The sequence below is a fragment of the Tursiops truncatus genome, chromosome 15 (genome assembly GCF_011762595.2).
Source record: "Tursiops truncatus isolate mTurTru1 chromosome 15, mTurTru1.mat.Y, whole genome shotgun sequence".
In the NCBI taxonomy this organism is placed as follows: domain Eukaryota; kingdom Metazoa; phylum Chordata; class Mammalia; order Artiodactyla; family Delphinidae; genus Tursiops; species Tursiops truncatus.
The window spans coordinates 81,540,875-81,565,030 of NC_047048.1; the positions used below are offsets into that span (position 1 = coordinate 81,540,875).

Sequence of the window (24,156 nt, forward strand, 5' to 3'; positions counted from 1 at the left end):
AGATTCCAAGGAAGGAATGTGGATTCTAAATCCTGCAGCTCTTCCCGCTACCGGGTAACAACAGCAGCTGATACGTAGTAAGTGCTCTCCGGGTTCCCGGCACCGTGCTTGGCTACTCGGATGCGTCAGCTCACTGAAGCCTCAGGGCCACACCAGGAGGCAGGCCCGTACCCCGGGAACTCCATCTTACAGAACACGGAAAGGCCGTGCAGAGAGGGTGCTTCGCCCAAGGCCACCCAGCAGGGAAGCAGTAGACCCAGGCTTCAAAGTAACAAAGTCGGCCCCCCAATCTCCAGGTTGCGACGCCTCCCTGCATTTGAACAGGGATCCATGTGCCCACCGGGAGGTTCTCCTGGCTGAGGACACTCTCCTTTTGTTTGTGGTATTGTAGGTTTTCTAAAGCTTTAATGAAGGCACACCAAAAAACTGATTTTTCTCGAACAAAATTAGTTGGTGCCTTTTCCTTCTGTTTCATCGCGGATCGTCTAAATCTCAGAAAAAGAATTTAAAAATAAAAGCAAAAATATCTCATTTACCCTTTCTCTACAAAATAGTGGGCAGCACTGACTTCTTCATGAAAGTCTGTGGTATCAGGCCTGCGCTTTGTGACTTTGGCACTGACCCTGCCCCCTACTGCCCTTCTGCAAGTAGATGGCCAAAGTACCCCTGTGATACCCCTGCGGGCCTACAGGGGGCCCTGGTGAGTTCCTCAGTAGGGAGGCCCGGTGGTTCCGGGGGAGGGAAAGGGGGCTGCTGCGGGGCCAGGGCTCAGGTAGAGCCCCATCACAGATTTACTGTATTACTGACAAAGCCGGGTGACAAGTACGTGCAGGTTCATTCTACTGTTCCCTCTACCTTTGTATATGATAGACCGTGTGCATGAGGAGAAGTTAAAACTGTTAAAATAACAGTTCAGCAGAAAGAAAATCATGGCTTTACACTTCATGGGTGACCCTGAGCAAGTTACCTAACCTCTCTGGGCTCCAACTCCTTCAGCTAGAACAACTGGTCTAAAAGTACATGGGTGCACTGAGCTCAACACCTGGCAGACCTTACTGTTAGGAGCAGGTGTAGGACGAGATGCCCGGCACACGGAGGCGATCCAAAATGACAGCCGTCCTCCCCAGCCAGACATAAATCATGCCCTCACTTCCAAGATGCTAAGTAGAGAGGGCGATCTGAGGGGTTGACCTTCACCTGAAAGAGACGAAAGGTCCCCGAGCTGCCCCACTGCTGTGCCCCTCACCCCACCTTCCTCCCTCCCTACTGCGGCGGGCGCAGTGAGGAGCAGCCCTGCGCTGGACATGACGGGAGCACGGTCTGGGCCTGGCCCCCACCTCCCTGGATGGAAAGTGCCGGCGAGCAGGGGGTTGTTCCTCTTCCGTCCCCAGCATCTAGAGCAGGCCTGGCACACAGTAGGTGCTCAGTCACTATGCATAGGATGACTGCACAGAAGGGCTGGGTAACCCTGGGCAAGTCCCTTTTCCAAACTGGCTTGTCACAATCTCCTGTGAGATAAGGGGGTTCGGTCCGCTGCTCCCCAGGTTCCTGGCTAGTCCTCCGGGGCTGAGATTCTTTGCCTGGTGCTGTGTGTTGATATCACACGGCAAACATATGTCAGGGTAGATGCTCCCCCCAGGCCCTGCTAACCTGACAAATGAAAGCAAACGCTTGCCTTCTGACCCACTTAGAACAGTGCCGGAACCTTAGGATGAGTTCATTGATGAAATTTAACCCCAACGCACTTTCACTGTTGGAATAGAACTTCTGCAAAATTGCTACAACCTGTGAAAAATATTAGAAGAGCGAATTTAGAATGCTGCCATCTACTTGGATTATGACTACGACTCTACACGGAAACTAGACATTTTGATGCACCCTTCCACCTTTAAGACGAATTTATAAGCACGCGAGAAAGTCATTTTTGTCACAGTGATCATTAGAATACAGAGGAAAAAAGATGTTTAAATATATGGTGATACACACACACTCACACCCATAAAACCCTTCATAAAATGAAATGTAAAAAGGGACTGGCATTAGAAAAATACATTATTCTTAAGATTCCAAAGTTTAGAAAATGTCCCCTTGCATAACAACTAAATCATTACCTTTCAGAACATGTCATTTTTATAAAATTTTAGCACCATCGGAGTACCTTAGTAAATATTTTCAAATGAGAATTTTTTTCCTCAGTATTCAGCTGGTACAAGCCCACATAAAACAGGTGCGGCTTTTCTTTGCTGGAGTTTTTGCTCACTAACTACTTTTCTACAAAACCGTGCTGGAGAGTCAACCCAATCTGTGTTGAAAAGAAACACTCAGCCACTGTTTAAAGAGTTTCATACATAAGGCGATTTATCCACAATTTTCATCACTCAAGTATACTGCTTAACAAAAGAGCTATCTTACATACTGATAAAACTATAATACAGTTCCTAACTTCAAAACTTAAAAGCTGCTTTCATGGGTAAATGGACAAATTAAGCCCAGAAAAAATAAAAAAGTTAAAATGGAAGAAACATAAATATTCCTTTTTCTAAAAATCATAAACAGAAAAGGTCATGATTCCTTACTAGCTTGAAGGAGATCCACCGAACTTCAGAAACTTTATCTGCACACAACTTTAAGGCAATATGCACGAAATAATCATAAACAGCGTTGGGATTATAGAGTTCCAAAATCACTATCAGCTGTCTGAAATTTAAAAAAAAAAAGAAAGAAAGAAATTGTTTGGGGGGTGAAAAACACATTATCAACCTCTCTTTATTCTCGTTTCATTTTATAGATAAAAATAGCCAGGCTGGGAGATCAACGGAAGCAGAAAGCTGAGTGAAAATGGCCACGCAAAGAAAATTGGGGGAAAAAATCTTAACTCTTCATCTCTCTCTCACACACAAATCAAACAGAAAGGAAATAAATTAAACTTTGTAAAACACAGGCTGAGAAATTTATGAATAGGGATTCAATATTTCAACTTTAGGTTATCAGTTCGAAAGCACATAAAACTTTAAAAATCAGATAACATAAAAATAGCCAGGACGCCGAAGTTCCCAAAGATCGCCAGATCAAGGGAAAACACATGAGATTTCACTGTCTCCACTGTGCTCCTGACGCTGCAAATTAAATTTTCTGCTTTTGCTGGCCGGCTCACGCACTGTTCACGAGCCTTGTTCAATCCAACAAGTTCCACCAGGAGAGAACGGGAGCACGAGCTCTTTACTCCCAGGGAAAAATTCATAAGATGGCTGGTGGGAAAAACCTACTACCAAAGCTTTCACTGTTTTCTAAAGGGCGAAGGGGAGAAGGGTATGAAAATAAATGGCATTATTTCCACAGTGGCAAAAGAAAGGAAATGAAAAAGAGATTGGAAGGAAGCTAGAACCAAAAGCCAGGGGTGCCGGTGAATACGTTCATATCAAAAAGCACTGTTTTCAGAAAAGTGATACCAATATCGTGGGCATGGAAGCACAGAATTCGTATCAGTGGCTTTGGCTTCAATAACCATGGCAGAGATGTTAGTTAGATAGCCCGCGCTCGGAGACAACGCCGTCGGGCGAAGCGAGCCGAGCCGAGCCAAGCCGGCCCGGCCCGGCCCGGCCCGGCCCGGCCCCGGCAAGCAGGTCATCGCAGCCGGCACCGGCTCCGGCTCCACACCGTCCCCGTCGCTGGTCCCGGGTCCCGGGAAGCTGGTCAGCCGGTCCCCAGGCCCGAATCCATCACCGGCCTCCGGCCCCAACCCCGTCCCGGGGTCCCCAGTGCCCGGTTCCATTCCCATCCCCGGCCCCGACCCCATCTCCATCCCCATCCCCATCCCCATTCCCGGGAAGCAGATCCGCCCGGCCCGAGACGGACCTCGCCGAGTTCCTGCACTCAGCCGCTAGAGGGCGCGATGCCTTCATGGAAAAAAACGTGGGCCTGTTTTTCCTCGGTTCTCTGAGAACACACGCCGGGAACATGGCATAATGACTGAAACCTCAATCTCTCAAATTAAGCATAATGATTAAGGATCACAGCAAAGAGAAAATCTTTCAGTTTGCCCCTGGCATAGGCCAAATCATATCCTGAAGAGCCGCAAAAGCCTGATGGATTTCTACAGGAAGACAATTATTTGAGAGATTTCCAGTTGAGGGCAAGAAAAATGAAAACTAGAGATACTGAAATAAATCTCGACAAGGTGAAAACTAAAACCCAAACAACAACACCACAAACAAATCCACTCAATACTGCGGAAAGCACATTATACACCTCGGGACGGAGAATTATTTAAAGTGACACTTTCACTCTTTTAGAATCACTAAAACCTTGAACATTCCTCCTGCTGGCACAAAATGGGGAATTAAATAACTCCTTCACACACAAAATGATGTACAGATCTGAGCCACCTTGGGGGACGTTTTTATTAAATAATCGCTTCATCTGGGTTAGACCTTTTCATATCTCTCACTGTAACATAATTTTCCTTAGTGGCTGAAGTGTATAAACTGCGCTGTGCCCTTACACAGAGGGCTACACTCAGAATGTTCAAGAAAGCTTTGGCAAAAACTGCTCCGATAAATAGGAAAATATTGAAGAGCGGGTGATTCATCTTTCATTTGGTTCAAATAAATTGGCTTACAGAACAGCACAACACTCTAATTCCAAAGTGACTCTCGCCCTGCCTGCCTCTGAAAATGAATGTCTCCCCAGAGACTGTGGTATTTGTAACTTAGAGCTTTGGAATTCATTTTATCCCTTAATAAAAACATAATCTCTTTATCCAAAAGAACACTCCTACTGCTACTTTAGAAATCAATTATAAGGTAGGGAAATTAAGAATTATTCCATCTAGCTTGCCTTCTCATAACCCCAAACAGGCTTTACTTACTCTGTCAGTCCATATCGAAACCTCCAATTCCTGCTGTTATCGGTCACTACAAATTCTTGAAGCTGATAAAGATATTCTCTCCTCTTGTCTTCATGAAGCAACTATTTTTTAAGAATGTATATATAAATAAAAATATATAATCCTTCAAAATGTCCCCAAATAGACTGTTTTATTATACTTCAGATTATACATTTGTCACCGGCCAGAACCGTGCATTTCCCTGATGCCTTGTACTCCATTACCCAGTGTGGCTGTGAATTAGCTTTGCTGTTAACAGACGTCCAACGCATCCCTGACTGCTTCCAATCTTTCTCCCCTGGTTCGTGTATGTGCTTGTGTGTTTCTACACGCCCCCTACTCATCCTTCTTTCACAATTTCCTGCCTGAAAAAAAACCAAGCATGTGTGTGCTTGGAAGATAATGCCCCGCTGCTTCCCAGGGAGGTGGCACTGCTCGTGTGCTCCTGCACCAGACAGGAAAATCTCCGGCGATGCGGCACGCGCCAGACTCCGTCAAGGGCAGCTCCTGGTCATGTGGACGCGAGTAATTAGTTTCTCTAGGTCATTTTTAAACTCTTAGTTTTACGCTCATCGTTCCTCTGGGGCGGGGGCGGGCGGGGGGAAGGCAAGAAGGGAAGCAGCAACATCTTGCAAGAAAGAGCCCTTCGTGCAGAATTGAGATTGGATTTCAGCTGGCTCTTCCCTTAGGTGACCCCGGGCAAGTCACACGCCACCCGGGAGCCCGGTTCCTTCTTTCTCAAGAGTGTGCTGGGCCATCTGTCTACCATCCTCCATACAATTAGAACTCTAAGGGACGGGAAGATTAGGAGGAAAGATAAAAATATTTACCCGTCACCGAAAGAATGCCCACTTTAAGATTTTGGATGCCATGCTTCAACTGAAGAGACCCAGACAGCTGTCTCTGGTTTTTATTCCACTGATACTTTACATATCCAGGGTTTTAAAAAATTGTATTGGGACTTCCCTGGTGGTCCAGTGGTTAAGAGTCCACCTTCAGGCGCAGGGGATGCGGATTCGATCCCTGGTCGGGGAACTAAGATCCCACACGCGCAGGGCAACTAAGCCCTCACCCGCAACTACTGAGCCCGCGCACTCTGGAGCCCACGTGCCACAACTAGAGAAGCCGGGCACTGCAACAAAGAGCCCACACGCCGCAAAGAAAGATCCCGTGTGCTGCAACTATGACCCGACACAGCCAAATAAATATATAAAAATTGTATTGAAGAGGGGAGATTTGTTGTTTTAATCCTTCTTCCTACCTTTAGAAAGTCATACAGGTGTTTCAGAACTCCTATGCGTACTTCATCCAGGTCCTTTAAAAATCCACTGAAGATGGGCAGCGGGTAGGCAGCCGTGCACTGATCCCCAAGGATCACAGCCAGCTCGTGGATGGAGAAGGCTAAGGTCTGACGGACCTTCCACTGGGGGTGCGCAGAGACATACGGACCACAAAAGCAAGCATGATTCAGTGTCATCCAGAGCATAAGTGGCATTTGTGGGGCCAAACTGATACTGCCAGGGGTTGGCCACTTAAAGCTTCATTTGATCAGAGACCAGTAAACAAGCCAATGGCGGCCACATAAAATACAGGTCAGCGAGCAGCCCTGCCGCAGCTTCCCGCTCTCCCTAATTAGATGACCCACCCTATTCTGTGCCTGCCCCTGAAAAGGCCCCTTTCACCTGCGCGTCGGAAGCCAGCGTCTCGTACGTATCTCTCAGGCAGTGTCAATTCTGCCTGCCCAGTGCCAGCGCCACCCCCAGGAGGCTGCAGGCACGGTGTTTGGCGATGTCGGTATCGACGGTCTGGGTTCGAGCTGGGTCAATCATGGACACGTACTGATCTAGCAGGGGCTGAGGTATTATATCCTGAGAAACAGGAGAGGAAGGGAACCATCGTGCTTGCAGTAGAGAAGGAGAACACTCATGAAAGACGAGGACATTGGAACCTGGAGGTGAAAACAGCAAAGCGGGGGTATAAGAGGAACAAGAGGCCTTCCCAAAGCTCGGGGCTCTGGATTGCACGAGCTTCTTGCTCAGCATGTAGGGAGTCAGCTTGGTCTTAAGTTAAAGCAGTGGCCACGCTCATCTTTTCTAAATTGGTCCAACACTGGATATCACAGAGCACAGTCTAGAATATCAACGTTTGGCTGGTCTGGTACACGCAGCTCTGGAGAATGCAAACTAGCTCCTCTTTTCTTATTAACTGCCCCCAGCACCTATGGCCAGAGCCACTGCACTCTGCTCACTACTACCTTTTTCCAACTGATGGGATACTGCCTTCATAAGACATCACCCACTTACCTTTTTCTCTGCAAGGACGAGGGGGTACAATAATTAAAAACCCTTAAGAGAACTGCCACAGCACTAGAAGCTAATCCACAAGACAGAACAAAACCAAACACAGTTCAACAAAGGAAGCTGTCGAAAACTTTTCAGACAAAGAAAGGAGCTAAATGGCTTGTGTAAACAGACACTACATATTAACGTACACATGCCAAATTCTCTTCTCACCTTTGATCTGCTTTATTAAAATACCTTCGAGACTGTTCAGAAGACTTTAAACAACACTTGAGAATTTACTTTTTTTCAGTTAGAGAGGAAATATCAGCAACACAGATTATGAACTAAGATATGTCATTAATCCTGATGCAAGAAAAACGTTTGGTTCCAACAGCCGTTCTTAAACTTAACTTCCAGAAAATGCAGTTCTGAGTTGCTTTTCTTTTCAAGGAACGAACCTGCGATTTAGATTTATCCTCTTCAAGTGGGCTGCAGCCATTCCTCTGGTCAGTCTCCAAATGGCCACTGGTTCCACTGCCAGGTTCACCCGGACCCTGCAGAGTTGATCGGGCACATTATCAACGTGGTCCAAAGGAGGAAGCTGTCCTACCACTCCCCCTTCAAAGAATCCTCTTTCAAGGCCAAAAGTGACTTCTGCAGACCAAGACCAGAGCTCCCCTGAAGACACTGGTGTCCCTCCAGATGTGAAAAAATACATTTGCACAGTTGTATATGATACCATATAGGTCAGTCATTTCAAGTGCATTTTAATTTCAAGACTGCTGGAGGCCCTTACAAAAGACAGGCTCTTGTTGGTGAGTACCAACAACTCGAGTCTGTATTTACCCTTCTTTAGGTCCCAGGGTCCCCAGTGTGGTTAGCTGATGCCCTTAGGTAACGGTCGCATGTTTAAAGCAGAGGCCACTCCGGAAGGCAGGGCGAGGTCTGCAAGAAATGGTGAAGAGCACCTCCAGCATTTCTCAGGGATGAGACAGTACAGTGCTCTGGACTCCAGACAGAGGATGGAGAGGCGGGGGGCTGGGGGGACCCATTTAATCTGAGTGAAAAGATGTGGCTGATGAAAGGGTATTTAGAAAACTGTTCTCAATTTTCACATGTACAAATACCTCTAATGTTTGCTGATGAACCTTTACATTAGGTTAACAATTAAAATGAGCTGGACCATCCAGCGGTGACATATTGGTCTCTGGTCATTGATTAACATTAACTGAGATGGACCTGACCTTCTCCTTCAACCATAACACGGATTTTCCTACTTGCACTTGAAATGTCATACTGTCTACCAGCTTAATGGATTCTGACAAATCAGCTCGATATATGATCCAGGAAGTCGATTAATACACCGATAGATGCTTCGCTTGCTCTGAGGCACGCTACCAGAACCTTCAATTCCCAAGGTTTGCACTGAAATGTACTGCTTATTTTAACAGAGGACATGATAAAACAGAAATATTTTGGTATGATAACCTAGGACCCCAGTTTTTCCAAGTTAATAAATTCATATAGATTAATAAATAATACAGCGTTATTCTCCTTCTAGGAATTAACTTTATTCCAAAGTCTTCAGTGCCGTAGTTACATACAGCACTTATTCCAGGAGCCAAGGTTTACTTAAGGTTTAAGTAAACCACCCAAGTCAAGGCAACCCCAGAGGGAATTGGGAGGTCATTTCCCCAGAAAACTACCTGGCAGTCAAAAGAGACAAGTGGGAAGAAACAGGCCCCTCCTTCCCCTGGGCATCTCGGGACCAAGCTGGTGCGTGAAGATGGCGGAGTGGGAGCTGGACCAAGGTCAACGCAAGGGCCAAGGGCGAGCAGCCTCCCAGCCTCACCTCCTCTTCTGTCCTCATGGCTTAAGCTCTGAGTTTTTTTGTTCTTTTTCCTTCTTTTGCAACTAGAGGCATCCTGCCCGATCCCTTAGGAACCTAAGAGTCAAATTCAAGAGCCCTGACATCCATAGCCATAAACCAAAAGCCCAATTATACAGGCCCCTTTAAGATCCTTCGCTCAAGACAGCCAACCTGGAGGAATCTGTTCTCTCTTTTCCTTTTTCACTTCTGCATATGACAAAGAAGCCCGAATCCCATCACATCTCCCACCAAGGTAAACGTGACCACGCCTTTCCACTCAACACAGGTGGTTTTTATACTCCAGGTAACAAAGGTAACAACGTGAGCTTTCTTGCCTATTTTTTGAAGCAAATCAGCAAAACAGGATATCATCTCATTCCCTACTAATCAAAGGCAACCTTAATAACCCTTGAACATTTTATATTCAGGCTTTTTTAATTCGTCGTTTGTTTAGCTTCACTGGAGTAGACCAAGGGGGTAAAAGGAGGTGATAAGTTCGTTTAATCACGGACGTCAAAATATAAACCGTGTGAATGGAGAAACAACTGGTATTCTGACCCTGGAGACCACAAGTTTAAAGAGATTCTCCATCGTGGCACATGAAAATGAGAGGGTGCCCACACATCATGACTTTATGATCACAGACCCCTTGCTAATTTTAATTTGCTAGTCTCACCACTACCTGTGAAGGACCCCAACTCAAAGGGGTCCATGTGCGAGTTTAGTAGGAATTAAGAAGGCATCAGAGCCTCCTACCACGAGCGAGCTGGAAAGCTAGAGAAACTCAAGGTGAGAAATAAGTGCCAGGCTTCCTTTTCGCCCCAAACACGGAGTCCCAGCCTCACGGGGGCTGGTTCCAGACTAGAGGAGAAACAGTAGTGAGCTACTTGTCTTCTCAAAATCGCCCCTCCAAGGGCTTCCCTGGTGGCGCAGTGGTTGAGAGTCCGCCTGCGGACGTAGGGGACACAGGTTCGTGCCCCGGTCTGGGAAGATCCCACATGCCGCGGAGCAGCTGGGCCCGTGAGCCATGGCCGCTGAGCCTGCGCGTCCGGAGCCTGTGCTCCGCAACGGGAGAGGCCACAACAGTGAGAGGCCCGCGTACCGGGGGGGGAAAAAAAAAAAATCTCCCCTCCAAGAAACGGCATCCAGCATCACTCCTGAGCAAGCATGGGTTAAAGGAGGCCCACGGGACGGGCTGGAGGTAACGCACAATCTCAAAGGTCACTGTCAACTTTACATTCTAGGAGTTGCGTGAATTCACCTCCCCTTGCTACTGAAAGATATAGGCGTCGGTTTAGCAGTGAAATAGAGCATTTAGACGGTTAATCCCCCCAAAGAACCAGGTTGTCTTTGGAGAAGAGGGAAGGTGCTTTTGGTCTCCCCACGTTTGTTTTTTTCTTTTTTTTTTTTTTGCGGTACCCGGGCCCCTCACTGTTGTGGCCTCTCCCGTTGCAGAGCACAGGCTCAGGACGCGCAGGCTCAGCGGCCATGGCTCACGGGCCCAGCCGCTCCGCGGCATGTGGGATCTTCCCGGACCGGGGCACGAACCCGTGTCCCCTGCATTGGCAGGCGGACCCTCAACCACTGCGCCAGCAGGGAAGCCCCCCCACGTTTGTTTTGTGGAGGAGAGTCGGGGTTATCAATCACCTGATTGATTCGTTGTCTAGTTATCCAAAACATGACCTTAAGAATAAAATTAAATGTGCCATTTATCAATTCTGCCAGGATATATTAATAAAAGAAAACGCAGCTGCGTGATTTCTGTCACATCCTCGCTGGCTGAGGGAGAGGGCAAAGACTCACTGTGCTTTGTAACGTCCTGGCCGCGGCGAGCTCACTCTGCGGGGGTGAAGCCGCCGGGGCCGGCTGACTGCCAGAGGCTGGGCTGGGATCTGAACTGGACGCCTCCTTGAGCCCTCCGTCGGCGGGCGCGCTCGGGCTCATTCACAGAGTCTAGCTGTGCGGCAACCAGTGCAGCTGACAACACCTGAACTGGAGCTGCAGGAAGAGAAGTTCCAGGAATTTGAATAACTTTATTTGGTTTGCAGGGATTGACTCACAACGTGGACGCACCGCACAAGCCCTCCCCTTCCGGAAGTCGGGCGCCCGGCGCGAGCTCTCACCGAGGTGCTGATGTTTACGGCCATTACCTTTATTCCAACTAACTGCCAGCCACACACAGAGTGTCCGACCTGAACTTGAAAAGCCTCAGTTAGGAAAATCAGAGTCCAATCCCATCACCTTCCACAGAAAGACAACGCGATGCTCCTGAACGCTGCTGTCTGGGAGGCCCAGCAACATGGGGGGGGGGGGGTCCCATCCCCCATTTATAAACCAGGGCGGCCATTGCTCTGCCACACGCACGCGCGTGCAGGGATCAATCCATCCCCGTCCACACCGACGAGTAAAGACCGCGTTCACCCAGCCCCGAGCGCTACTCGTTCTTTCTGTCCACAGCACGGCTATTCGAGACTCTCCTAACAGTGAAGATGACATAGTTCACATGCCTTTCTGTAAAAAAACAAACTGATGTTTCCATGTCTCCAGCCTCCAAACACACACACACACACACACACACACAGTACTGCCTGCATCCTGTTTCCTACTAGTTCAATTCAACAAGAGTCCTTAAAATGTTTAGAGCCTACAAGGGCTCCCCACTGGGCCCAGGGCAAGGTGCCACCTCCTTAGCGCACCCGAGGCCCTTTCCAGGGGTCTGAGTGACATTTTCAGCCATGGCCAGTTCACAATTACCCAACGGGTAGTTTATTTCTCAGTCTTCTGGGGTCCCAGATCCCTCTGAGTGCTGATGAAAGCCGCAGGTCCTTCCTTACAAAGAAGTTAAGTCTGCATATGCACACGATTTCAGGAAACTGGAAGGAACCTCTGAAACTCAACCCTCGACTTCTCGAGACGATGGAGTCCTGGCCGTCGCCTAAAGCCTAAAGCCCACGTCAAATGTCAGCTGCTCTGCAAGGTCTTCTCCCAGATGCTTCCTCCGCCCGCAGGCCGGACCGGCTTCCTGCCCTGCGCGCCCACCCCTGCCCCAGCCCGTGCCACTGCCTATGCCGGGTGGTTGTTTCCATGATCCCCTCAACCAGCCCTATGGGCTTCACGTGTCGGGCGTTACTGCCCCAGCACCCAGCCCGGGTCCGAGCACTGAAGAAGGCAGCTTTAGAAATGTGTTTTCCAAAAACAGACCTTTGTCTATAACAATTAGAAGCGATATGTTACGTGTGCTCATTCCTTCAGCAAACACTGACTTAATTTCCTTTATAAATTTAAAGACAAAGAATAATCACAGGGCTGACTGGATTTTCACATTTCCTTTCCCGAAAGCTTCACAAATCTTTGCCCGGCAACGGCAGCAAGTGTTGTTTTTTTCCAATTTCCCCAACTCAAGGAAGAATACAAATACCGCCCCGTTTAGAGAAAGAAGAGGCATGGTGATGGATCTGGACTGCAAGGCCTGGCTCCCAGATCAGACGCTCTGTGGGAACACTGGTCACAAAATGAAAAATACCCCAAAGAAGAAGTTGTGCTCCTCCTGGCTGTACAAAGGGAAAGACCTTAAGCTTCAGGTGAGTTAACAGGCTCCAAAAGGAGCACCCTCCTTGGCTGTTCGTAGCTAGAAAGGGCTTTGTCACACGACGAGAGACAGAACTGTGTCCAAGGAGCTAATAAAACTTCCACCGCTCCAGACACGCCCGAGAACTAGCCGCTTCTATCTGAGAACCCGGTCACACGGCTGAAAAGCAAGGAGGCAAAACCCTCGCAGAGACCTGCAACAGCAGGATCCCCGGCGTGAGGGCTGTGCGGAGACTGGGCCAGGCGCCCCCGTGGTGGGTGCGCAGGGTCGATCGAGGGAAGTACGCACACGTGGACAGCCACACGGGCCCGGCTGACACACAATCCAGAAAGATCCCGTTTTCTCTTTCATTACCGTGGACAACAGCTACCTTGCACACCTGGATCGTTCATCACATGCTCCTGCAAACCATCCAGGACTCTCTGAATCTCGCTCCTAGCCACACAGCTCCTATGAACGGCCTCGGGTGTGCCGCCACCTTCCTCCTGCGGGCCAGCCTCGCTCAGGAGCAGCTCTAAGTCCTTGCTTATGTCAGGGAGAGGAGTTCGCCAATAAAGGAAATAATTGAAAACGTCCTCAGGATGCCCCGGGCGGGCCCAGGAGTCTGGTCCAGGATGGCTGTTGACGGGGAGGTCGTTAATACTGGGGAGCTTCGTGGCCTCGGGGGAAAGCCTGGTCACCTCGGCTCCAGCCAAGACAGAGTCTTCCGTTGGCTTCTCCGTCAGGCCATTGGAGGAGCTACTGACGCACGGAAAATTGCTGGTGTCCGTGGATGTGTCTTCCATGGGTAGAGCTGGCTCTGTCTGGCCCGGCTTTGTTGAACTAGTTTAAATTGAGGGAAGCAAATTTTTAGCACCGTGCAATAGACTGGAAGTAAAATGGGGAAACATCAGACCCCCATCCTTGCGAAGCTGGTCCTCCTCTCTACCTGGCTACCCAACCTCCCGTGACTTCCCGTGCCAGAAGTTAATAACCTCACGGAGGATAAGAGGTCCAATCGGTACCCTCTGCCCCACGGGGAGTATTAAAGCACTGAAAATGCCACAGGAAGGTTCACCCAATCCCTCCATTACATTCAAGTGGTGCACCAGCCCTGGCTTCCGCGGGCACCCTTCCGTGGCGAGACTTCACGCACTTACTGCTCATCAGTACCTCCAGGGGGCAGGCATTAGAAAATAAAAGGCGCTAGAGCTGCTAAGAACTGGCTATTGGTGAACCACCTGGAAAGTCCTGATGAGGAAGATGTGGCACAGAGGCCTGACCTTCAGCAAGAACTCAATGCATTTTGGTGGAGAAAGATGGAGAGAAGGATGCACCCATCTTACGAAGCATCTGTGCCATCCGAGATGTGAATCACCTCCTCTCACACGGCTGAGGAGGAATATTCGCAATGGAGAGATGCTTGTAAACTACCTCGCGTGGCCTGCTTAGTACGTACCCATCGTCTTCCGAGGAAACAGGAAAAAACCCGAGATCGAGCACTAGGACTTACTAGAAGAACAGTGTGGGCCTACTAACGGTGAGCCAGGAATGTCACCTTCATGTGCACGATAAATCCTACGGCACAAAATTCTATTGGGGAGACTTCACATTTTCCCTGTGTAAATTATCCAAAGAACTTCATTAATCAAAAAGTAAGAGAAAATTTTCTTTATTGGTTATTTAATCACGACTCTGAGTGAATATTTTATCTAAATTTAGGAGACACAGTAGCTTCATTATTTATAACCCACTAGTCATGTTTCAAAATCATTATTGCAATTACTTTTTGCTTCTTTACATAATTAAAGCTCTAATATTCCACCGTGCCCAGAAGGTCACTGTTACTCAAGCTCCAGACAAGGTAATTGCTAGAATTTTAGGTGGATGCTTGAGGTGACGCCGGGATCCTGATAATTACTCCAGCCGAAACTCACCAGGCTGAGGACATGTTCCCATGGCTGCCTGCACCCGGTGACCCGGAGGTGAAACCCGAGTCCAAATCCGGAGCCGGTGGTCGGATGCTCAGGGTGCCATCCTCTCGAATATAAAGGCCAGCCCTGGAGGGGTTGGCAAAGGTGAAGATGATGGGGCCCAGGGACTGGAAGGCAGCCTGGCGCACCCGAAACCAGAGAAGAAGGGTGCGGTGCACGCGGTGTCGGCCAGGTCTGATCCCAGGCTGAACAGACGGCTGATCGCCAGCGAATCCACTGTCTGCCACGTTACGTGTAAGCAGATGCACTGCTTCCTAAGGCCGTCCCTAGGTTCCAAGTAAACTATCTTCCAACAGAAAATCAGGAAAAATTGAGTGCCATCATGTAGTCTGTATGCTTCCCGAATATTAATTCCACATCAAATAATCCCAGACTTCGTACAGCATCTGAACAGCCCTTATTCATCATTGCGGGCGTGTTTATGATCACAACAGAAAAGGCAACGATCCAGTTACAGCTTCCTCCTTCTCCTTCCTCGTTTCTGTGATGTTCGTTTGCTATGAACGCTGCGGTGTGTGCCACTTTCCTACTACACACCAGGCTTCTGAGACTTTAGGTGCCCTAATAATCCTCACAAAGTCTAAATACGCCAAATCCGTTACCGAAAAGACACAGTAACAGTGCCCAGTGCAAAGCCACACCGAGGCCCGCGAGTGGCCGCACTCACCCACCGACAGGGGTCGCTGATCAGCGTGATAAAGGGCGCCGAGAGCCTGGCCCCGCGGCCCTCGGGGGACGTGCTGTGGGACACACCACGACGCACTCCGCACAGGCTTTCCTCATCCCCCACGCAGTGTCTGAGCAGAGCTCAAAAAACTTCGGGAGCTACCAAAGCAAACAAAACCATGTCACCCGAAGGAAGGGCAGACCTGTTTCAATGATGTAGTTAAGGCAGAGCCTTAAGTTAATGACACAAAAGGGAACTAGCTACGAGTCCAAAAGGAATCATCTGAAACAAACAGAAATAACTTCCTTTACCTCTTAATCCTAGTAAATGACTGCGTTAAATTCAACAAGATAATACAGAAAACCGCCCCAAAGGCTGAATGACTGATATGCACCTGTGAACTGTAGAGAATTGTGAATGACTCTGAAATTGTGGTTTCCCCAACTAGCGGCCCCACCCAGGTCCCACGGTCTTTGGCTGGGGTACTTTAGGGAAAGAAGGCATACTGTTAAAACCTCACAGTACCGCCAATAGTTCCAGTCCACGAAACACAAACTGTGTGCGGTGGAATGCAACGGATTGTCATCACGCTGGATAAACACAGTTGTGAGTCCATTTACAAGTTCACGTCGGTCCTCCTCGGTGTGACCGTAAACGTGCGGCGCTTCGGTTAAGCTAGCTGCATTCCAGCCATACAGGTAGCACGCCCTCTCATGTAAAAGCAGCAAGTGCTTACTCAGCACAGTTCTCTGGGGGCCTGGTCCTGGGTGGGCAGTGGAGAAGCAAAGGTGAACGTGATGGAGTGAAGTCCCCGTCAGCAACGCTGCAATGAGGCGTGGTGGGGGACACGCAAGCACTCTGAACAGAACGTCATGGAATGCTGAAAAGGGAGACCCAGCGGGTAGATGAGTCCAGACAGGGAAGACACCTGACAGAGGCAAATGCACACGCAAGCTGGGTGTGAAGTGTGAGTAGGGCCCCCCCGCCAGGCAGGGAAGCCTCTGGAAGGAGACGGGCAGTAATGAGCAGGGGCAGGGAGGTGCACGAGAGCAGAGAGCTAGCTGCAAGGCCCTGAAGAGCCCCCCGGCTGCCTGGTGACGTGGTTCTCCAGACTGTTGTGCTGAGAATCACCAGGGACTTCAGCAAAAATACAGACCCCGGCCATGCCCCCTTTCACCCTCCCTGCGGTTCAGATGCACGACCGAAGGTCAGGGCGGTGTTCGGACCCGAGGGAGGCGAGTGGAGGTGAGGCAGGAAAGGTACTTGTGAAGGGAACTGAGGGGTCAACACGGGTCTGGATTTTAATCTGTAAACCAAGAAAAAAATCCCACAGGTTCTGAAACCCAGGAGCGAGGTGGTGGAGCAGTGTTCTAGAAAGAGCAGTCGAGAAGGGACAGAGGGCGGCTTAGACAGTGAGAAGAGCGGGGCGGGGGGGGGGGGGGCGGTAAAGCAAGCAGTGAGGAAGCCACAGCAGAAGTCCCCGGGGAAGAGGGCGGGGCTGCCCCTGCAGCATCCCACATACCAGCTGCCTGAGGCTTATAAGAAATGTAAGCTTCAGCAGCCAAGAAACCTGAAACTGATGGATGCAAAACTGAGCTGCCATTCCAAAGTAACAGACTCATAAATACAAAACGTCACCACTGATTTCACAAGCGCCCTAAGAAGGGCATCAGCAAGTACAGCTGGCAAAACGTCACGTACCAAAAATTTCTCAGTGGCTTCTTGTCCGACAGCACGACAAATATCACCCAAATTTGTGGCACAAACCTTAAAAAGGCAAAAGGCATACTCATTATTCTCCGATTTCTTTCTGTCTTAACAAATTGTGTAAACTGACAAGCGGGAGCCTTGAGAGCAACGAGTCCTCTGGTCGGGCAGCTAACAAGCACTCACTGAGCCCGGTGCCTCCACTGCACCGGAAACAGAAGACTTACAATAGAGCACCGCACGCTAGGACGCTGTGGCTCCTCATCCTCTCGATACACAATGCTTCTGGTTAGCACGAGAGCAAAAGACACCCTTAACGTCCTCTGCATGGTAAATGAGACCCAGCTCCTTGCCTCTGCGTCACGAGGGGAGACCACAGGGAAGATGGGCAGCTGCACAGCAAGGCGGACGGTGAGGCTGCTCGGGGAGGGGGTTGGCAATGGTCTTCAGAAGGAAGAATATGACAACCGAGTGACGAGCGATAAACGGGGAGGGCAGTGCAGGGGGTGCAGTTGGAAGGTACAGCAAACATGCGAGGGTCCTGGAGCCAGTCAGCCCCAGTGATGAAAGGCCTTGCACGCCTGGGCGCCAGCACTGAAGCACAAGCCAGCAATGTCTCTTCCTCCTGTGCCCAAGAGGGTTACCCTCACGGCGTCTAACCCTACGTCTCCACAGATGCCCGGATGGCAGGGAAAACTGGCAACAGTGTTCACTGTTTTCCTTACACAGTTCACACTGGCCACGTTTTTCATCCAGACTGTGTCTACTGAGGAAGTCCAGGCACTTTAAAGGAATCAATTTTGAATCTTGTTTAACTTTTTGAATTTTTCAAGTTTTGAAACTGTACATTCCCACCTTCCGAACTTGAACGACTTCCCATCACCACATAGCTCACAGAATCGAGGGAGCAGCCGGCGCTCAACCGTGCTCTTGCTCAGCACCGACGCCAGCTTGCAGATTACCTACAAATAACAAGAAAACTTGGGTCACTTGGAATACCAAAGCGTAAATGTCCCACATATCACTAACTGGATTCCAAAAGCGAATATCAAAAATATTGCCAAAATACCCAGGAGGTCAAAACAGAGAACACCTTCTTTTGCATTTTGTCAAGTTGTATCAATAGAAGGCCAATAGTTTTCAAGTTTTACTCAGATATGGTTTGTCTAAAGCTGAAGCGTTACCATGTGCCAGGTGCCTGCCATGTGCCCGACACGTGAATGCACAATTGATGTGCGTTACCTCTTTCATGTTCCTCAAACCCTATGACGTGAGTATCATGTATCTTCATTTTTCCAGATAAGGAAACTAACGCTCAGAGAGGTTAAGTCATGTTACCAAAACCAAAGAGTGGTGAGGTGGGACACACAGTAACAGCTGGACAAAGCATAAAAGACGGCTCACAGGCGATCACTGAAGACTAACCAAACACTGGTGGGGACTAAATGGAAGCAGACCCTTGAGAGGGGAAACCACACCGGGTACAACATGCACTGCTTGCTGCTGCCTTTCTGCCTGGGGCGTCCTTCATTCTGTACAGCCATGCGGGGCAGCTGGACTTCCAAGTCAAAGCTACCGTTTTACTGGCTTGAGAAGTCAGAGGACAGAGACGGGGGTGGCCAGGGAGGCTGGAAAGCGAGGGTAGAAATCCTGGGAGGGAGGGAAGGATAGAGGAAGGAAGCTAAAGAAGGGAGACCCCCCCCACCTCTGATTACATCCTACTCTTATCCTTGGCTGATCTCAGCACCACGTGGGCACAGGGGAGATGGTGAGTTTCACAGAGCAAAGCAATAGCTTGAAGGCAGAAGGATCTGTGTGGTTTCAGCTGCTGAGAACTGCAAAGGAAACAGAATCTGAACTGTTTGCTAGAACAATGTTAACACTCTTCAGAGGAAAAACACAGAATTCAGAGTTTCTGCAATGTTTCATTGAGAAGATACATTAGTCACAGACGTGAGAACAAATGGGAAAATGTGACTTACATTCAAGAAAAATCTCAATCACTAGAAACAAATCCACAGAAGATCCAGATGTTAGAATCAGTGGATTTTAAAGAGCTATTATAAATATGTTCAAGAACTAAAAGGCAAATAGAGTCATAACAAATGAACAGATAGGAAATCTCACCAAAGAAATGGAAACTGTAAGAAAGAATCAAGACTTCTGGTAATAACACTGTAGCTTGGTCAGACTTACGCTCTTACAGGTAACAATTATAGAATCTTGAAAAAAACATAAAAAAACAATCATTTAAGAGTACTGGAGAGCAACCAAAAGGCAGAAACTGGAGCAGAGACTGTCCTTAAAAGATGAACTGCAACAGGAGAAATTTGCAAATAAGGTCCGAAGTCTGTGTCTATATTTTGCTGAGATCTTTGGCTGCTGCTAAACTACACATATATGGGGAGACCCCAGGGACCCGGCAGAAAAGCAGCAGCCAGAAACTAAACAAACTGAGCAGAGGCGTCAGCTGCTGCTCTCCACAAAGGAGACAGCTGGGAGCTGGAGATCAGACAAGACTACTGCCTGCTATGTAAAAAATCACTTTAGAGAAATAAAACAGAATCCAGATCTCTGTAGTGTATCATTTTTAAAGTCCAGTATTCAATTAAAAATAACTATGTATTAAGAGGAAAAAGTGGCCCATAATAAAGAAAAAATCAATCAACGGAAATCAACACCAAGATGATCCAAATGTTGCAACCACCAGACAATCACTTTCAAGGAGCTTTTATAAATATATTCAAGGATGAGAAGAAAATACAAGCATAAAGAACATATAGGGAATCTCTACATCATAGAGATATATAAACTATAAAAAAAAAAGGTCAAAATGGGGACTCCCCTGGTGGTCTAGTGGCTAAGAATCCACCTTCCGATCCAGGGGATGCAGGTTCGATCCCTGGTCAGGGAACTACGGTCCCACGTGCCGTGGAGCAACTAAGCCCACACGCCGCAACTGCTGAACCCATGCGCTCTGGAACCCGTGCGCCACAACTAGAGAATCCGCACACCACAACGAAAGATACCACCTGCCACAATGAAAGATCCTGCGTGCTGCAACTAAGACCCAACGTAGCCATAAATAAATAAATAAATATATTTTTTTAAAGGTCAAAATGGAAACTCTAGAGCTGAAAACGACAATAACTGAAATAAAAAATTTAATGGAAAGGGCTAATAGATTGGAGATGACAGAAAGAGTCACCAAACTTAAAAACAGATCAATGAAGATCACTAAATCTGAACATCGGAGACAAAAATTACTTAAATAAACAAAACAAACAAACAAAAACAGAACCTCAAAGACCTATTGTTGGGACAATATCAAGGGTCCCAACTTTATAAGGCCCGGACTGAAAGGAGAAAGAGAGAAAAAGCACCTAAAGGAACAATAGCCAAACACTGCCCAAATAGGATATTTTCTCCACAGGAGTACGATGTGAATGACAGCTGACTTCCCCAGGAAACAACAGGGTGGTGATATGTTTAAAGTGCTGCAAGGAAAAACGAAAACAAACCTCAATTCTATATCCAGTAAAACGATCATTCAAAAATGAAGGCAGAATAAAGACATTTTCTGATGAAAACTGGGAGATTTCATCAGCAGCCAACCAAATTCAAAAAAAGTATTAAAGGAAGTTCTTCAGGCTGCAGGGAAATGATACCAGATGGAAACTCAGACGTAGGAAAGGAAGCAAGAGCACCAAAAATGGTAAAAATGCGGGTATAAAGGGCTATGCATTTTTTCCCTTTTCTTACTTTCTCCCAAAGATAGAACTGTTCAAATCTAAAATCATAATACCACATTACCAGGATCATCATGTGATGTACATGTCATAATGTATATGACAACCACAGCACAGAGGAGGAGAGGGTGAAGGGAGCTACGATGTTGCAGGGTCCCACATTTTTGAAAATCCTCAATAGAGAAATTAAAGTGCAGTATACAAAAATATCCAATTAGCCCAAGAAAAGGCAGGAAATAACAGAAGAACAAATGACACAAATGGAAAACAAATAACAAAATGGCAGAATTAAATTCAAATATATCAATAATTACATTAAACATAAATGGAATAAACACTCCAATTAAAAGGCAGAAACTATCAGATTGGCTATAAAAGGAAGACCAAACTCTATGCTGATGAAAGCAGGAGGATTTTAAATGTAAAGACATACAAGGTTTTGAGTAAAGAGACGTAAACAAATATACCATGATGGGCAGTAAACGTAAGAATGCTGGAGTGGTTACAGTAATATCACAGTGGACTACAAGATACAGATTACTACCAGTGATAAAGAAAGTCACTTCTTAGTAAAAGAGTCAATACCTCACAAATATATAAACATTAAATGTGTAGCTTTAAACCCTTAAAGTAGACAAGAAGGTAGGCTGAAAAATATTAAGCTTCCTCCTTAAGAAACTGGAAAACTACAAGCAAATTGAACTCAAGTACGTAGAAAGAAGGAAATAATAAACAGTAGAAATTACCAGTATCATAAATGAAAGGGATAAAACTACAGATCTTCCAGGCATTAAGAGGTAAGGGAGGGGCTTCCCTGGTGGCGCAGTGGTTGAGAGTCCACCTGCCGATGCAGGGGTCGCAGGTTCGTGCCCCGGTCCGGGAGGATCCCACGTGCCATGGAGCGGCTGGGCCCGTGGGCTGTGGTCGCTGGGCCTGCGCGTCCGGAGCCCGTGCTCCGCGGCGGGAGAGGCCGCAACAGTGAAAGGCCCGCGTACCGCAAACAAAACAAAACAAAACAAAACAAAACAACAAAAGAGGTAAGGGAATATTGTAAGCAACTTTATCCCAAAAACTTGATAAATTAACAACTTAGATGAAATTAATAAATTCCCTAAAATATACAGCTTACCTAATAACACAGATGAAATAACAAGCCTGAATAGCCCATATCTGTGTTGAATCTGTTATCAAAAACCATCTCACAAAGAAAACCCTAGAACCAGAGGTTTTACTGGTGAATTCTAACAAATATTTAAGGGCAAAATAACACCAATCTTAAAAAAAAATCTTTCAGAAAATAGAAGAGCAGGGAATACTTCCCAACTCATTTTCTGAAGCCAGAATAACCCCGATTCTAAAAGCTGACAAAAACATAACAGGAAAAGAAAATTGCTTACAATAGTCCACTTGAATATAGATGTGAAAATCTCAACAAAATGTCAGCAAATAATGCAGAAGGGAATGCTCTTCACAGTAGAGTAACAGCTGGAATCATCAGTGGATGCTAACACTAGTGGGTGAACGTTTGATGGACAGCAAACTTGTGTAGCTGCAAAGTAACTCCCCTTATTATGTCCAGAGGGGAAACGCGGTGCAGAGAAACTTGGCAGACACCTCTGTCTAAGTCACCAGAGTTAACATCATCAATCTCAGGACGAACTGAAGTCCTGGGCCTCCTAACGTGACACATAAGGATACAACATTCCTTCCAGGGCATCCCGCCAGAAATGCAGAGCCTGAATCTAGTCATGAGGAAACACAGGACAAACCTAAATTGGGAGACGTTCCACCAAAGCACTGGCCTGTCCTCTTCCAACATGTTAATGTTAACAAAATTCAGAGAAAGACTCAAGATCTGCCCCAGGTTCAAGGAGACAGAGGAGATGCGACAATTCAGTCCAATGTGTGATCCTGGACAAACGACAATATTTGAACATGAACCATGGATGGGATATTAGTATTGTATCAGGGTTAAAATTCCTGATTTTGATCAGTGTACTATGGATGTTTAGGAGAGAATTTCCTTGTTTTTAAAAAGGAAATATGCACTGAAGTATTTAGGAGTAAAGGGGCACAGTGTCTCCAATTTACTCTCAAATGGCTCAGAAAATATACACACATATGTGTATGTATATATCTGTGTGTGTGCAGATGTGTAAAGAGAGAGGATGTGATTAAACAAACAGACCTAAGTATAAACCACTGGAGAAGTGAGATAAAGTATGTACAGGAGTTCACTCCTGCAACTTTTCCACAAGTTTGAAATTAAGACAGAATGAAAAATTACCCCCCAAAATGTTTAAAGAACTCTCCCATCCCCCCTCCAAAAAAAAGAAAAAGGAAAGAAGGAAGGACTTCCCATCCCTCATGTCTGCTCTGCCCACTGCACAGCACTGCCTTTTTTTTTTTTTTTTTTAAACAGCAGAGCAAGCTCCTGGTTAGCAGTTCACCCACTATTCTACTTGGAATCTGCACATAGCAGACAAGAGGGAAAAGAGAACCAACTGGGGTGGGGGAAGAGGAAGCTATCCCCACAACACAAAGGAGGGAAAGGCTGTGTCTTCCGAATTTAGAAGACACATATTTCTGATCTGATGCTCGGCAGAACTGCATAGAGTGACAGCCACATCAATGGGCCACGAGGCTTCATATCCAGGGTGACGGACAACCAAGCAGGGCCCGGCATCTCCATCCACCCTCTCCATCTGCCACGCCCACACGACCTTATTACTACCCGTGTGCAACAAATCCAGAATCGTTAAAAAGTCAGCACTCCGAGCGACAAGAAATGACATTCCCGTGGCCCTGGTAACCACTTGTATGCAATGACGATCTTCACTCGGTTGCTGGGGGCCAACTATTCTTTATGGCACACAACCACAACATTCTTTTTAAATAAATGCACAAATAAAAATGAGCTCAAAACCAGGAAGACAACAAAACATGAGGAAGCCTTAATGTGAAAACGTGTTGTGAGAGAAAAATAGGCTTCTGACAATTAGTTATAATCTCAGAATGCTAATGGCCTTCCTGAGAGCGAGAGGAATTATAATTGGTCTCCGGTGGCCTGTTTATGCTGTCTAGATATAATTACAGGATACAGCGCTTCCACGTTTTACCAATTGATTCATTCAACAACTAACATTTATTTAGTACTGACTCTGGGCCTGGCACTGTGCTGGGTGCCGAGGGCAGAAAGACACCTGTTGTTTAAGAAGCACACTATTTTGAAGGAGAAATAAACAAACAAATGAAGTTCGCAGTTCGATTGCTAAATGACAGAAGACATATGAACCAAGCCTCCGGGATGGGTGAAGGAGGGAGTCGCTAATGTCACCTGGCATATTAGACAGACTTCACAGAACAAACCGCATTTATCTGAGAAACCAGGACATAAGACACCAACACCTAATACATATAACCTGCACTGCACA

At 47.2% G+C, this 24,156-nt stretch overlaps 1 protein-coding gene across 3 annotated transcripts in view; it reads right to left on the reverse strand.

The window, feature by feature from the left end:
- Window positions 1-24,156, reverse strand: part of ANKRD60 (ankyrin repeat domain 60) — a 46,227-nt gene that overhangs the window by 16,331 nt on the left and 5,740 nt on the right. For all 3 annotated transcript variants that reach the window (XM_073793133.1, XM_073793135.1, XM_073793134.1), the window contains exons 3-4: window positions 17,829-17,935; window positions 7,626-7,721 (exon numbers count right to left, since the gene is read on the reverse strand). In XM_073793133.1, coding sequence (XP_073649234.1) covers window positions 7,626-7,721; window positions 17,829-17,935 — 203 coding nt within the window. The remainder of the gene's footprint in view (window positions 1-7,625; window positions 7,722-17,828; window positions 17,936-24,156) is intronic.